The 16,434-nt window shown below is 44.8% G+C and overlaps 1 protein-coding gene across 3 annotated transcripts in view; it reads right to left on the reverse strand.

The window, feature by feature from the left end:
- Positions 1 to 16,434, reverse strand: part of NUP214 (nucleoporin 214) — a 78,717-nt gene that overhangs the window by 21,854 nt on the left and 40,429 nt on the right. For all 3 annotated transcript variants that reach the window (XM_054007456.1, XM_054007457.1, XM_054007455.1), the window contains exons 25-28: positions 11,991 to 12,066; positions 11,057 to 11,165; positions 3,191 to 3,296; positions 681 to 748 (exon numbers count right to left, since the gene is read on the reverse strand). In XM_054007456.1, coding sequence (XP_053863431.1) covers positions 681 to 748; positions 3,191 to 3,296; positions 11,057 to 11,165; positions 11,991 to 12,066 — 359 coding nt within the window. The remainder of the gene's footprint in view (positions 1 to 680; positions 749 to 3,190; positions 3,297 to 11,056; positions 11,166 to 11,990; positions 12,067 to 16,434) is intronic.

A 16,434-nucleotide genomic window follows, 5' to 3' on the forward strand; every position in this document is an offset into this window, starting at 1 on the left:
CTGAAATTACTCATGTGTAATGCACTACAAATAGTTCATTAGACCTGTTGAACCTTCCAATCCCCCTTCACCACCGTTATTTATCCACATTTGTAAGACCTTGATCTGGAAGTTGAAGATTAAATGAAATCAGTTCTTCCCCCTTGAAAGAGATGGAATAATTGCACACTGATACAGCAGGTGCTCTTCCATCCAGGTAGTTATTGGTAAATATTATCTACCAAAGGATTAAGTAGGAGAGGCAGCCTGCCTGTTTTTCACATCAGCTTCTGAGAAGCATGCGGCTATGAACCGTTCCAAATCACTCACCATGTACACGTTCTACTTAAGGCTGATGGCACTTGGCAGCCAGCCACCTATACCTATGCCATTTTAAAGCCTGACGATTAAAGATAGTAGAGGAAATAATTTCAGATACTGCCCTTTTCATATGCTAATACTTCACTAGATGTTCTTGGGAACAAGTATTTTGCTTACTCTTAATTGAAAGGCACGTGGCCTGGATTCCTGCATATTACATGGCTTAATCCAGCATATGGATACACAATATTATTGCAACTACTGCAGTTTTAACAACAAAAAAGCAGCAACAGAACACAATTGTATGCATGAAGACGGCATTAAGTAATCATCTAGAGGAGAAATAGAAAAGATGTTATTTCACACTTCACACAATTTACCTTGTGAGGCAGAAAGGCTGGGTGGTGTTGATGCAGTGGACGTGGCTGCACCAAAATTAAACCCAGTCCTAGGGACAAAAAGAAAAAGGGACAGAAGATATTTAGTTTATATAGTATTAATACTTCCTTCCTCATGACTGACTAACAGCCAGTGAAACCCAGATTCCCAGCACAGAGGTGTACAAAATCAGGATTTGTGTACATGTGGGTATGTATCCCTGCTTCCCTCCTGTAAACCGGTTATGACTGGAAATACTTCTGTACAGCAATTGACACATGCAGGGAGAATGGCTGACATTTGTTTCCCTACATATGACAAAGCTCTTAGAAAATTATAGACAGTAAGAGTTCAGTTCAATTCAAGACCCTGCTGACCACTTCATCTTCCCATGTCCTTTCTCCTCTGCTGTTTTTGCTCCTCTCTTCCATTCACTGTTAGGAAAGGCTCCATACAATAAGTTAACTTAGCCGAAAATGGATCTGGAAGAGACTAATGGCAGCAGCAGCTACAGGAAGCACATGGATTTATTTAAAAATCAAGTGACAACCTTAAAGCCAAATGATTTTATATATATAGAGACTATCGGATAATTATATGCTCTTTACTACCACTCATGAAGGAGGAAACCATCCACATTATATACATTAAAAGATTATTTCCACAACCTCAGTTAATAATACAAACATACTTTAAGGAGGGAAATTCTTGAAATATATTTTAATCTAGTTTTAGTTGAATATAGAATAAAGCCAGCATAATGAGGTCTGGGATCCTTCGGGGAACCTAAAAGCCTGCAGGAATTTCAGCATTCTGGCCACTTCACCCTAAGTCTCTGTGACAGATGCTGCTGCAGCTTTAGGAGAAAGTCTGGGATGTTTCATTACATTCTGCTGGCACAATCACAGAGGTTCCACACCCAGCGGATGCACTCTAGGCTATGACAAGGGGGCTGTAACTTGAGAGGGTTTTTGATTTTCTCTTTTACATTCAAATTTCAACTTCCTCCTTTTAAGATTAAATACCTGGGTCCTTTGAAGAGTGCAACAAGTCAAAGTGCTTATGTGTTATACCCAACATACAGATTAATAAACTAAAGCAAGAGGGATTAAGAGACTAAAATCATAGAAGTGGCAGTCTGCAACAGAACTCGGAAAGGGAATTCCCAAACCTCTGTTTTAAAATAAATACTTGCCTACACCTGCTTCAAAAAAAAAAAAAAAAAAAAAAAAAAAAAAAAAAAATTCACCCGAATGCATAAATACACACAGAATATCTATTTTACTTGCCTTCACCAAGTAAATTTAAAAACTATATATGTGTTTATAAAATGTTTTTGTCTCACCCTTGAAGCATTTTAGAATAAAGGTTATAACGTGATAACACCGTGCTTTTATCTCATAACACATGCCTCACTGTGTGTTATTGCTTATGTAACAGAAATCACCAGATGGCATTGGGACTGTAGTCACCTCCATGAGTGGATTACTTTTCAAGTCACAATATGGCATTCATGCTGTTGTGTCTTTTTTAACTTCAGTGAGTTCAAACTGGACTGTCTGTCCAGATTTCCAGCCATAAGTGGAAATTTCAGTGCTTGTGTTTGTGTGTGTATCAGAACCTTGTTAGCGTGTACACCCGCCCTTTCGTAATGGACATCTGTATAATCCAGGGTTAGAAAAATTAACTGGAGAACAAAACCTATCAGCAAAGGTTACAAGGATAGCCAAAGGTTAGCCCAGATCCCCTGCCTCTCAATTTTAGCCTCTGGAAGAGGAAACTTCAGGCCTTCTCAACAGCTAGGAGCTGAAGATTTGAAGGTTCATTCTCTCATGTTCTTGTCCTAGCTTCTAGGAAAAGCTCCACTGTTACTTCTCTGTCCTGGCTGGATAAAGAGGTGATAAGAAAGCCAGATCCATTTTGTCTCTGTCTTCTTCACAGAGAAGTGACTATCCCCCATCCTGTTTTCTTCTGCCCCCCTCCAAAGGGGAGCACTCTACTCTACACTTGTCTGAAGCACATAGGTAGAGAGTGGTGTCTCTGCTGCACGTTTGGGAGGCAGAGAGTGAATTCAGTTTGCCCGACCATCAGGTTGGTGCTTTAACCACTAAATACACTACCACATTTACAACCTCATTTAAACCCTTGGATTTCAACCCAATGGATTCAAACCCGGCTAATGCCATGCTGCCAACCAGCCACCCAAAACCTATGAACAGAATTCCTCATCCACTTTTCCTGATGGAGAATGTTTACAGCAAAATAAAATTGTGCCAAATTCCCACAGCCCTTCTAACCTTGCTTATGTAGCCCTTCTACGAACCACGTAAGCCTTGCCAAGCCCTTGACTGGAGCCATTAGCTTCAATTACACACATACGGATAGAAAATTCTTATAATTAATTACAGTAGCTATTTTTCATTGCTACATAGCTCACTGATATTATTTGCTGTAGCAGCATTACAGTACTTAGAAGATATATCATACAGAAATAAAAAGGCTCATAACAGACCCCAATGAAGAGAATGAAAATGTCTGGTTAAACTGTGCAGAAGCCACTGGAGTTGAAGTCACTGTAGGAGAGGTCACAGCTGCAACTGCTTTTGCTGTCCCTTGCCCTAGGGGTACAAGAACAACAAAAGTTGCAGAAAACAGCACATACAAAACCAGTGCATCATCTTTTCACCTTCAGGTCCCCCTAAGTATAGGCCTGTCATGTCATGTGCTGTAGCTAGAGAATCTTTTAGGCCAAGCCCAGCAGAGTCCTCACATATCTGATGGACCATATGCAGTATCAAAAGGAAAAGAGCATTTCACAAACACACATTGTGTCCTATTGCACAAACTGGAAACACAACAGAAAACAAAAGTCTTGCAAAATTCTAACAGCATAGGCTCAGGAAGTGCATTTCACTTTTTATTTTGACACTTATACATAAAAGTATTAATGCTACTAGTGCAAGACTGCAGATCATTTGAACCATTATTTAACAAAAATTGAAGCAATCATTTGTATTTGACTAGGAGCAAAGTTAATGGTCACATTCTCTCATAAGAGAATAAATATTATAGCACAACAAAATCTACCAAGAGATCCTTGACAGTGTTCCCTCCTGAAACCATCACCATAACAACCACTGTTCAAATACAAAGAAGGTACTATCAAATTCAACATCTGACATTTTCAACTAACATTTTAAGAGGTTTGTGTTCTTTTTTTAATCTATTGTTTTGTTATGTGAAATGTGGTTCCTGACTACTTTTATTAGCTCTATTCTCTGATTAAGAAACAACCTACATCTATGGATTAAAGGGAATATTTCATGAATATCAACGATGAGATGGATTTCAGAAATTTATGCAAGAGGTTTTATAAAAACCCATACCCATTTCTACCACTGCTATCTAATGCATGCATGAAGATCAACTCCTCCCGTCACCACTGATTTCCTCTTTTCTTTATACAGTGAAACAACCAAGCATCACTGTAATTCTTAATCTTCTCAGCCCCATCCCATTTTACATTGTTAGAGGGAAAAGGAGCACTAATTTGGAATTCTCAAGCTACATGTAACCGAACAATCTTGAGTGATACTATAGTTTGAGGTATTCTTCTCTATGGCGGTAGAAGGATGAGTACTAGGTGATCTGCCTAACAAAAAGATCTTCTAATACTGACTTTTCAGAGGCTACAGGCTCTTGTTACTTGATGAACCTAGATCCAACCCCCTCCCAAAAACAAACCAAAAAACCCAACCCCCTCCAAGTTTTAACTGCTCTTAACCTTTATTTCTTAAGAGCAAGATGGCTCCTTATTTTGAATCCTCTTGGCACCAAGGAAATGGAGAAGCCAGAGCTGCTATTGAGAAGTCACTGGAAACAATTAACAGAAGAGCAGAGAGGGATTCGAGTCTGGAATAACTTCAGAAAGATGTCTTGCTCCACACAGAAGGCTCACTCTAATCCTAATCTTTGCAAGCATGCACACACTTATCTAGTTATTTACTTTTATCTAATTTTTACAACAGAAACAATGTTGAAGTGAATAACGCAGGAGACAAGTAACATTGTGGGGATTTTTCTGCAATAGCTGCTTCTTCCTACTCCATGAATCCCTTTTCTACACCATATTTCATAATTCTTCTAGCAGTCCCTTCATACGGATTTCTAGACATGATTTAGCTGTGCACTGAAAAACAACGCTGATTAACAGTCTCTAGAGTATCCCCAAACTGATTTGCAAAAGCCAGAAGAGCCTGGAGGGAGAAAATGTTTGACAGTCCCTTTGATCACATCTGAGCACAAACCTCAGAAGTCATAGAAAACCAACGGTGCAGTCAAATGGATTAGTGATTAATTCATGCTGAAGTACATTCAACTACTATTTAAAGCCATTTGCAATGAAATAACCTTGTCTCATTTTCTAATAACTAACCCAGAACTGCCAAGTTCCAGGTATCAGAGTGTTATGTGCCAACTGCTTGCCAGGTTCCTCTTTCAGCCTACATACCATACGGGATGGTTGAACTAGGTAGCTATAGTAGAATAGATTAATGCCCACCTACTACCCATCACTTCTTCACTCTTAGGCAATGTCTACACTACAAAGTTAAGTCAACTTTATATAAGTTGACATTGAGCCTCCGATTTAAGCAAGTCGATCCTGCGTGTTCACACTGTGCTCACTGGGTCGGCGGAGCGCATCCTCACTAGCCTGGGCTTGTATTGATGCACGGAGCACTGTACTGTGGGAAGCTATCACACAGTGCCGTAGCTGAGTAGAATTTTGGGTTGGGCTTGCAATGGCTTATGGGACCAAAACATTGGCCTGGGTGGTTATGGAAACATGGCATTAGACTCCTATTATGCACTTACCTCCCTCCCTCCGTACCTCCCTCCCTGAAATCAATAGCAAACAAGCCAAGCCTTTTTTCATGCCTTTTTTCGCAAGCCTGGGTGCCTGCGCGGATGCCATAGCACGATAAGCATGGACCCCGCTCAGCTGTACACTGTTGTTGTGAGCATTACAAACACCCCGCGCCTTCTCCTGCAGTATTTACACAGCCAATACAGGAGTCGCCGCATGGAACAATGTGATGCCACGCAAGCAGCTCTGCTGGAAGATGGAGCGGAGCAATTTACAGTTGCTGGCAACAGTCACGCATCACCTTGACACGGCTGAACGCCATTTCTGGGCCTGGGAAACAAGCACTGACTGGTGGGACCTCTTCATTATGCAGCTATGGGATGATGAGCAGTGGCTGCAGAACTTTCGAATGTGTAAGGCCATTTTCCAGGAACTGCGTGAAGAGCATTCCCCAGTCCTGAAGCGCAGCAATACTAAAATGAGAGCTGCTCTGACAGTGGAGAAGCAAGTGGCAACAGTTCTGTGGAAGCTTGCAATGCCAGATTGCTGTCGGTCAGTGGGGCATCAATTTGGAGTGGGTAAATCTACCGTGGGATCTGTTGTGATCCAAGTTTGCAGGGTCATTAACAGACTTACTAAGAAGGGTATTGATTCTGGGCAACGTGCAGGACATAATGGATGGTTTTGACGTGATGGGGTTCCCTAACTGTGGTGGGGTGATAGATGGAATGCATATCCCTATCTCGGTACCAGACCACCTTGCCAAAGAGTATATAAACCAACAGGGATACTTCTCAATGGTGTTGCAAGTGCTGGTGGATCACAGGGGCTGTTTCACCAACATCAACATGGGATGGTCGGGAAAGGTGCGCGATGCGCGCATCTTTAGGAACACAGGTCTGTTCAGAAAGCTGCAAGCAGGGACTTTCTTTCCAGATTGCAAAATAATCATTGGTGATATTAAAATGCCAATTGTGATCCTGGGAGACCCAGCCGACCTCTTAACCCCATGGCTCATGAAGCTGTACACCAGCAGCCTGGACACCAGTAAGGACCAGTTCAACCATAGGCTAAGCAAGTGCAGAATGGTGGTGGAATGTGCCTTTGGATGTTTAAAAGGTCGCTGGTGGTGTTTGCTTACTAGGTTAGATCTCAGTGAAAGCAATATCCCCATTGTTATTGCTGCCTGCTCCATAATATCTGTGAAATAAAGGGAGAAAAGTTTTCACCCAGATGGGGGATTGAGGCAGATCACTTGACAGCCAATTTTGAGCAGCCACACACCAGGGCAATAAGAACACATCGAAGGGCTCTGCATCTCTGTGAGGCTTTGAAATCAAGCTTCAGCAATGAGCCGGCGTAATGTGACACTTATCTGTGTTGTTCCTTACCAAACTGTCCCCTCCATTGCATTTTCTCCCCTGTAAACTCCACCCCCACATGTTGAATGAATAAAGAGCCTTTTCTCCGCTATCTGTTAAGTTTTATTATGCACACAAACACACAGACAGCAAAGAAAAGTAAGAACCTGAGGCAAAAGGGCTGATAACACTCGGGAGAAACAAGGAAAGCTTGCTTACAGATGCACTGCAATAACAATCAAAGGTGTGGGAATGGGCGCCTTTTGGTCCTTGTACCCTCCTCTGATGTTGAGTGCAAGGGATACCAAACGTCCCTCTCCTCCCCACACCCCGCCTCATAGGACGTTTGGGGGAGGAGGATGTAGAACTGGGCGATGATGGCAGCAGGTTCAGCATAGGCTGTAGAGGAACTCTAGCATCCAGTTGCCTTTCTTGAACCTCAACCAGACGCCTCAACGTCTGATTGCTCCTTCATAATCCGCAGCATCTCTTCCTGCATGGCACGCGCTCTTTTCCCCTGCATGCTCTTCTGTCCTCCCTGTCCATGTCTAGGTTCTCAGACAGTGTAATCCTCCATGCTCTGAGCGCTGTCTTGTCACGCTCGGAGGCGCACATTAACTTATTGAACATGTCCTCCCGAGTCTTCTTTTTTCTGCCTTCTAATCTGGAAAAGTCTCTGCCCCAGTGCCAATGGACAAGGTTTCAGCTGCAAGGAATGCAATGCACAAGAGTGGCATGGACAGGGCGTGCATCGTTTCTGGTGTTTTTTTTTTTTAAATAAAAATACACCCTTGAATACACTTCACTGCAAGCCACAACGTAATCACAACCGCTGGCTATTGCAAGAGACTGTTTGCTGCTCCAGCCATGGTGAGTGAGGCCATGAGGCATGGGCGAGAGGTCTTGTGCTGCTGCTTTTGTGAAGACATCCTTGGGATCACAGGTTGGAACTTGAGAAAAGCCCCCCTTCCCCCTAGCAACCTGGAGGGTGCTTGAGGACAGGCACCAGGGTAAAGCCCCCCAAATAGTTTGGTTATTTACAAACTTTTATGGGTGGGGGAGGGGGAAGAGGAGACAAACAGGAAGTCACCCCCCTCCCTTTTTTTCAATGCTGCTTGCAACACACGGTGATCCCTTCCAATCACAACCACGGCACGTTTGGGAAAGTGTGGTTGTGATACCCATATTTCACTAAACGGGGGGTGGATTACTAGTTGAATTGTTTGCGGTTTAAGGGCTAGCATTGAAAACTTCCCGTTTCCTCTAGGTGAGCCTATGCGATATCACTCTCCTTAGGGTAGCAGAGGAGGCAAAGGAGCAGATTCTGCAAGCATCTGGATGCAGAACTGGTCCTTATGCTGCAATGCTGTGTGCTGCAATGATGACAGCAGAGTTAATACTGGAGTGGCATGGGAAAGCGTCCTACCGTGGTGGACAAAATAAGGCAACCCTTCCCAGAAACCTTCTGCAAAGGATTGCAGAATACCTCCATGAAAGCTTTCTAGATTCCCAGGCCATCCCCATGCACATAAAGAGTCTTTTTCGGACAGCACCCTCTGCATAGCTGGAGTGGCCACCGATACCCATTACACCTACTTTTTTGTTCCAATTAAACATAAAAAATAATAGCATGTAACCCCTAGAGTTTGATTGGAAATGTGTACTCACCAGAAGTGCCTTTCCCAGCATCATGCTCTGCCGCTAACTGGTCCTGTGTAGGGATGGGCTCCAGGGTTAATAACAATTCTTGGCTGTCGGGGATGGATCCTCCACTTGCCTGCCTCACTTTCTTGTCCTCCTCAACAATGTCCTCCTTGTTGTTGCTTGAGGACGCCCAGGGCTCTTGGGAGGTATCTACGGAGCATTTTGGGGTAGTGATGGGGTCACTGCCGAGAATTGCATGCAGCTCCTCATAAAAGCGGCATGTCTGTGGGGCAGAACCAGAATGACTGTTCGCCTGCCTTGTCTTCTGGTACACTTGCCGAAGCTTCTTTATTTTCATGTGGCACTGCTGTGTCCCCCTGGTGTAGTCCTTCTCCCCCATGCCCTGCACAATCTCCCCTATGCCCCGCATGATCTTGACACAGATGTCAGCGTTTCTTCTGCTGGATCGGAGCTCTGCCTGTATAGACTCTTCTCCACACAGCAATAAGATCCAACGCCTCCTGTGTACTCCATGTAGGAGGGTGTTTGCGGCCTTGAGTCTCCATGATCAGCTGTGCTGGCAAGCTCTCCACGCTGATCAAACAGGAAATGAAAAATCAAAAGTTCCTGGGGCTTTAACAGGGGAGCAGCTGTTTCCTGTGTACCTGGCTGACATGCAGTGGAGTTGAAAGTGCTCTCCAAACTGGTCACAGCAGAGCACTGTGGGACACCTCCTGGAGGCCAATTCATTCGAATTACACAACGCGGTGTCTACACTATCTCCATGTCGACTTGTGGATGTCAAATCAAGCACTACACCTCTCGCGGAAGTGGAGTAGAGAAGTCGACTTTACAGGCCACTTAGCGGTGGAAGGGACTTGGTAGCGTAGGCACACACTTTATTAGATCGACTTAACATGGCTTATGTCGACCTAAGTTTGTAGTGTAGGCCAGGCCTTAGACATGGAACCACAAAGTCCATTCATGTGTAGCTTCTCTTTGAAGGCAGCAAACAACTATTGTATAAAGATACGTGGGCAATTCCAAACTCTGCATGGTCACAGTAAAAATTAACACGGATATCTGAAACATTCTTGTGTATATTCTTGATCATATTTCAAACTATTGTTATAGTTGAAAATTGTAAGGAGGTCTGCAGTAGCCCTTAAGATAGGTAACTTATCAACTGCCTAACATGGGTTATTCTGGTTAATACCCACAAATTCAGAAATTAATAGGGGACAATATTACTGTTACCTCTAGACAAGGATGTCATTTTCGCACTTCAGTGGAAGTCCTTTACACAATCTAAGAGCTGGCCTACATAGTAAGTTACTGCATGGCAAGCCAGGGTGTGAATCTACAGTGCACCAGCTTGCCACAAAATCATCTCGTGTGGACGCTGCTACAGTGCAGTGAAAATCCCAGAGTGCAGCTGAGCATACCGTGCTTTCAAGCCCTAAACAGGCTTCCGTTTTAACTGATTTTTTAAACACACCAGTGTCCAACTCAGATACTTCAAACATTTACAATTAAAGGGAACACACAAGCTAAATATTAAGTGTAGTCACCTTGATTCCAGAATGAAAAAGGAACTTTTTCAAGGCAGAATTTTAGACAAAAACCATGTGGATGGGTTGAGTTTTGAGCAGCTGTTCCATTTAGCTTTTGTACCTTTGCTTTTAAAACTCTCTCTCTAGACCGGGGTGGGCAAACCACGGCCTGCGGGCCAGATCCGGCCCATCAGGGCTTTGGATCCGACCCGCGGGATTGCCACCCCTGTGGTGCTGCAGGCCCCACGCTGCTCCCGGAAGCGGCCAGCACCACATCTCTGCTCCCCCCCCCGGGGGGTAGGGGGAGAAGGAGAAGGGGCGGAGCAGAGGGCTCCTTAAGCGGTAGGCACAGCCCCCTGCAGCTCCCATTGGCCGTGAACGTGGAACTGCGGCCAATGGGAGCTTCAGGGGAGGTATCTGCAGGCAAGGGCAGCGCACGGAGCCCTCTGCCTCCCCTCCCCCAGGGGTCGCAGGGATGTGGTGCCAGCCACTTCCCGGAGCGGCACAGCACAGGGCCAGGGCAGGCAGGGAGCCTGCCTTAGCCCCGCTGTGCGCCGCTGCCATCCCAGAGACACTCAAGGTAAATAGCACCGGACCAGCGCCCACACCCCGAACCCCTCCTGCACCCCCACCCCAACTCCCTGCCCTGAGCTCCCTCCCACACACCACACCCCCTCCTGCACCCCAACCCCCTGTCCTGAGCCCTTTCCTGCACACTGCACCCCCTCCCACACACCATGCTCCCTCCTGCACCCCAACCCCCTGCCCCAGCCCTACATTCATGGCCCTGCATGCAATGTCCCCAACCAATTTGCCCACCCCTGCTCTAGATTGAAATAGTAAGAGGCCAGTCAACAGAAGTTGAATCAGTGTCTTGATTTCCCCCCCCCCGTGCTATGAAGGACGGGCCTTCTCCCATTCTTGTTTCCATCTCAACATAAATGACAACTGACCTGAGATTTTGTTGCCAGCTGATATTTGACCAGCTGTAGTAGTGATGGTACATGGTATGGATGCAGATACAGGTGAAGACTGTGCCTTAAGTGAGCTGGTTAGAGACCCCTAAAAATACAAACACCACTTAATGTAATTATTACTTCAATGCCCAAGCATATAATGAATCCCTCCCCCTTTTTTTTTTTTAAAAGTTACTCCGTGTAATTTTGAGGTGGATTTGGTGTCCAAAAAAGGAAAGGAGCACTATATCTAAAACTAGGAGAAGCTGGCCAAAGCACCTGCCAACATTAGCAATGCATCCTGTCCTAATCTGCAGTATTCTCCTTCCTATTACAATTGTGAGCCCACACACAGCTCTACAAAACTCAATAGAGAGTCCATACTCAACTCTTAATGAGTCTCCAATCTAGCCCAGCAAACCTCTGTTACTGAGGCTCTCCTGAGCAAAGACTGACAATGTTAATGTTTTGGGATGTGGATGACCATTAACCTGTTGTATCTAATCCCCCAGTAGGAAAGGTTTTATGGAAAATACTGGATGCAGAGAATTATTCTTTCCCCTGATTTCCCCACCAGCCTCTGTTTTTGCATCAACTCGGAATGTCCGTTAACTCAGTTAACACTATCTCCCTCATTGATCGTTTCAGACTGACTAGACAGCCCTGATGCGGCAGTAAGACCATGGCCACTTGCAGCCCACAAGCTACTTTCAAAAACAGTACGAAAGCAGTAGAGTTAAGAGACATAATACAGATATGTCTGGCACTATCCAGTCAGGGTCACAGATTAAGCAGTGGTTTGAAAGGAATGCAGGATAGAGATTGTGGAAAGGGACTGTAAGACAACCTATTCAACAGCAGCTGAAACAGAGTGGTATAGCATCTGCCCGGCATAGTGCTTAATAGGTAAAAGACAAATATCAAGAGATACCTGCTTGGCTTGATTTGTAGCAACTGTAGCCAAAACTTGGTGGACTGCTTGGGCTGCAGACTGAGGTACGGAAGATCTAAAAAAAAAAAAGATTTAATGAAAGGCTAATTTAGTAGCAGGTCTCTCCTCAAAGCATCAACTTTTGAGAAGTCCAGTACAGCATTGACAGCAAAGATTCTGAACACGTGATTCTCGCAAAACCCAAAGGAACAAATCAGATTATGGAATAAACCTCTTAAATGAATAAGCCTCATTTAACAGAGAGTGGCTGCAAGTGTGTCTAAAGCGCTAGACTTAAGTGATCAAGTCTCCTTCATACCCATTTATGTCACTGAAGAGAAGGTAGTGAACCCCTCTCTATTTCAACAGGGAATTGAAGAAAGAATCAGCAGGTCAGGGGATTGTGTGTGTTAAACACCAGACACAAAAATGAAAGAGGCTTTCCACACATTCTAGAGCCTGGAATTGGATACAAATATATGTAACTCTCAAAAGTGATGAACAAAAAGAGACAAAAATGTGGAAAAAAATCCTTCCCTTTGGCTTCAAAATTGTACAAACAGTGAATTAGTGAGAAAGGATTGTGACGTGGTTAATCTGTGATTTATAATATGATTGCTTGGTTATGGTTATATGAAAGTTTAACTTGCTTTATAAACTGTACTTCTGAGCCCATGGGCAATCATTAATGAAAGGCAACTACTCTGGGGTGAAACTTAGCTCCCACTGTGTGTCGCATTATGGCTCTAATTATTATAACATGGGAATGGTCATTAAGTCACAGGAACTCCTCCCATTAGTGGTCCATTTGGTCCAATACCATAGATTTTAGAAGAAAGTAGTAAGGAAGAAACCTTATAATGACCTGTTTTCCCCACATCTAAACCAATGACAGGTGCTCTGTAAAAACTGATCTCTCTCTCTCCACTCTGAGACAGACCAAGTCTCCCACAGGATTCTTGCCAGCAAGTTAAAAAAGTATGGATTGGATGAAAGGCCTATAAGGTGGATAGAAAGCTGGCTAGATCATTGGGCTCAACAGGTAGTGATCAACATCTAGTTGGCAGCCGGTATCAAGCAGAGTGCCCCAGGGGTTGGTCCTGAGGCCGGTTTTGTTCAATATCTTCTTCATTAATGATCTGGATGAATTGCACCCTCATCAAGTTCACAGGTGACACTAAGCTGGGTGGAGAGGTAGATACACTGGAGGGTAGGGATAGGATACAGAGGGACCTAGACAAATTGGAGGATTGGGCCAAAAGAAATCTGATGAGGTTCAATAAGGACAAGTGCAGAGTCCTGCACTTAGGAAGGAAGAATCCCATGCACCACGACAGGCTGGGGACCGAGTGGCTAAGCAGCAGTTCTGCAGAAAAGGATCTAGGGATTACAGCGGACAAGAAGCTGGATAATGAGTCAACCGTGTGCCCTTGTTGCCAAGAAGGCTAACGGCATATTGGACTGCATTAGTAGGAGCATTGCCAGCAGATCGAGAGAAGTGATTATTCCTCTCTATTAGGCACTGGTGAGGCCACATCTGGAGTATTGTGTCCAGTTTTGGGCCCCCCACTACAGAAAGGATGTGGACAAATTGGAGAGAGTTCAGCGGAGGGCAACGAAAATGATCAGGGGGCTGGGGCACATGACTTACGAGGAGAGGTTGAGGGAACTGGGCTTGTTTAGTTTGCAGAAGAGAAGAATGAGGGGGGGATTTGATAGCAGCCTTCAACTACCTGAAGGGGGGTTCCAAAGAGGATGGAGCTCGGCTGTTCTCAGTGGTGGCAGATGACAGAACAAGGAGCAATGGTCTCAAGTTGCAGTGGGGGAGGTTTAGGTTGGATATAAGGAAACACTATTTCACTAGGAGGGTGGTGAAGCACTGGAATGTGTTACCTAGGGAGGTGGTGGAATCTCCATCCTTAGAGGTTTTTAAGGTCAGGCTTGACAAAGCCCTGGCTGGGATGATTTAGTTGGGGTTGGTCCTGCCTTGAGCAGGGGGTTGGACTAGATGACCTCCTGAGGTCCCTTCCAACCCTGATATTCTATGAAGTCCTTCTCTCTAGGCAGAAATGAAATCTGGGTCTCAAAAGTGCTGTAACTACTACACCGCTCCAACTCCCACACTCTACATCAGCAGTGTCAGTCAGTCAGTCACCAGGAAAACTTTCAGAATTTTCCTAACATCCCAAGGGAATGGGACAAGTACACACAAGCACGATTTCTCACAGCCATTTGCCTTTTTAGTGGGGGTGAAGGGAGGGGAAGCTTGAATAGGATTTGATGCTGTAAACAAAGCTTTAAAAAGGACTGGCACTAATGGCAAGTCCTTCCCTTCCAGCAATGAAAGCTCCCCGTGTTGCACACACTGGAATAGCCCTGTGCCTAGCTATCACAATAACAATTTCAGCAACTGACTAGCACTAGAGAATGCTCAATATTAGAGGAAGGGAGGTGATGAGAAACATCACAAGATGCTCAAGGTCCCTGGGTGTAGAGAGAATGAATAGATACCCCCATAGCATTGGTAACTGGATGGGAGTCTCTCCCTTTCAAGCTACTAGTTCAAGTCCAGGGCATGTTTGTTATGGCAAGTCATTACAACTGACAACAGTTCAATTGTCTATGTGCAATGAATTGGCGATTTCAATATAGTTTTTAGTAGTCTGGAGTCTACATTCAAATTATACTTGACACCCTCAGAGAGGCCAAGAATGAAAAGGGCAGGAAGAGCGAAGTGCTCTCTCGCAATCCAGCAGGTGGTCCCTCCACAACAAGGCAGAAGGGCATTGGTGTGGACAGATGGTTTAACTTCTTAGAACCGTCAATTCAGCACTTCTCGCATACACTATGATGTACTCTGCAAAAGCTGCACCAGCCAGAATTAACCCTATCTAGTGGCTCTAGGGGTATGCAATGGTGCTCCTGGAAGGGTGCTTCATGTCCCTTTGCAGCCTATGTTCAGGGCAGCACTGATGGGTGGTGGTGGGGATGAGGTGGCAAAGGCTATAGCCAAGTCTCCTCAGGAGAACGCCTGCCCACTGCAGACATCCCACAGCCTAGAAAATAGGTCATTAGTGTTTGTACTAAACACAAACAGCATTTCTGGTTCTACCATATGCCCATCCATCAAGTGATTAAAGGCACTTCAATCTTGTGCCACACAGTACACCCAACATCTGAGGTTATTTAGCATAACTGTACTGGTTAATGAGACCGCTTCTAGACAACGATTTTAGACCCCCTGGTCAAACAAGGATCTTTTTCATCCAGATCCCTCTGTCTGCAGACCGTTACACACAGTGCATTACACTGTAGCAGTAATGCCCTATATCCTGAATGCTCTCCTCCAATCCTCGGGACACAAGCTAGTCTTAAGATTCAGACCATGTCTGTCTGCCAATCAGGAACAAAGCCCTTTTATCTCAAGCCAAGGTGATGTCATGCATTTCTAATACTCAATCAAACATCTAGGTCTGATGTGACGACATCGTTCTGCACGCGCCCTCTCAGGACCACCACCCACTCACACACCCACACCCAACAGAACAACCACCATTCAGAAGCATTATAACCAGACTGCTACCAAAGCTTCAGGGAAGGGCACCCTGCATTCCTGAACTGAATGAGAACAAACTATGCAAGGGGTTGAATCCAGCCTGTACAGGGTGCACCGTAACCAATATCTCCACGGATGTTTTACCTTCAGCTCTACATACCACCAGCACATCCTGAGCCAAGTGTCAATAGAATCTGAAACCCTATAATGAAGGGGCAAAGCCAGTACCATGCCTGAAGGCTAGATTTGGTAAATATCACACAAGGATTCCTACAGGTCATGAACACATTGAGCACGGGGGTTGCCATTTCAATACTCAGAATCAGTGTACTGGCAACAGAACTTATTTGCCGGTCATCAACACAATATGCAAGATCCCAGGTGGAAACGCCGTGCTAGCTTCCTATAGGCGATCATTTGAAAGCTCTTGCACAATCGATTTACCTGTCAAAAGCCCTATCTAAAGCCCACTTGACTAATGCGCAGCTCCAGCAGATGTGTACACCAGGTTCAGTTCGTTTCCACACAAACTAGATTATGTACAGAGTTCAGGGGAGATGGGAAAAGGCAGGATTAAACCTTAGACCCACTTACAGTCATAACACACTCCTAGCATTCTTTCATCCCAGGATCTGAAAGCACTTTTGAACATTAAGCCTAATGATACCTCTGGAAGTAGGTGAGCATTACACACATTTCACGGATGACTAAACAAGCATGGCAGTTATGCAACTTGCCCAAGATCACAAGAAATCTGTGGCAGGACTGGGAACAGAACTCAGGAGTCTAATGCACAGACCTTTGCAATAACCCCTTGATCTCACTCCTCATTACAGCCGGGGTATTAACGAGCAATGACTGGCAAAATAAGAGCATAAAGACTCTTCA

This window comes from Malaclemys terrapin, chromosome 17 (genome assembly GCF_027887155.1).
Source record: "Malaclemys terrapin pileata isolate rMalTer1 chromosome 17, rMalTer1.hap1, whole genome shotgun sequence".
NCBI classification, from domain to species: Eukaryota; Metazoa; Chordata; order Testudines; family Emydidae; genus Malaclemys; species Malaclemys terrapin.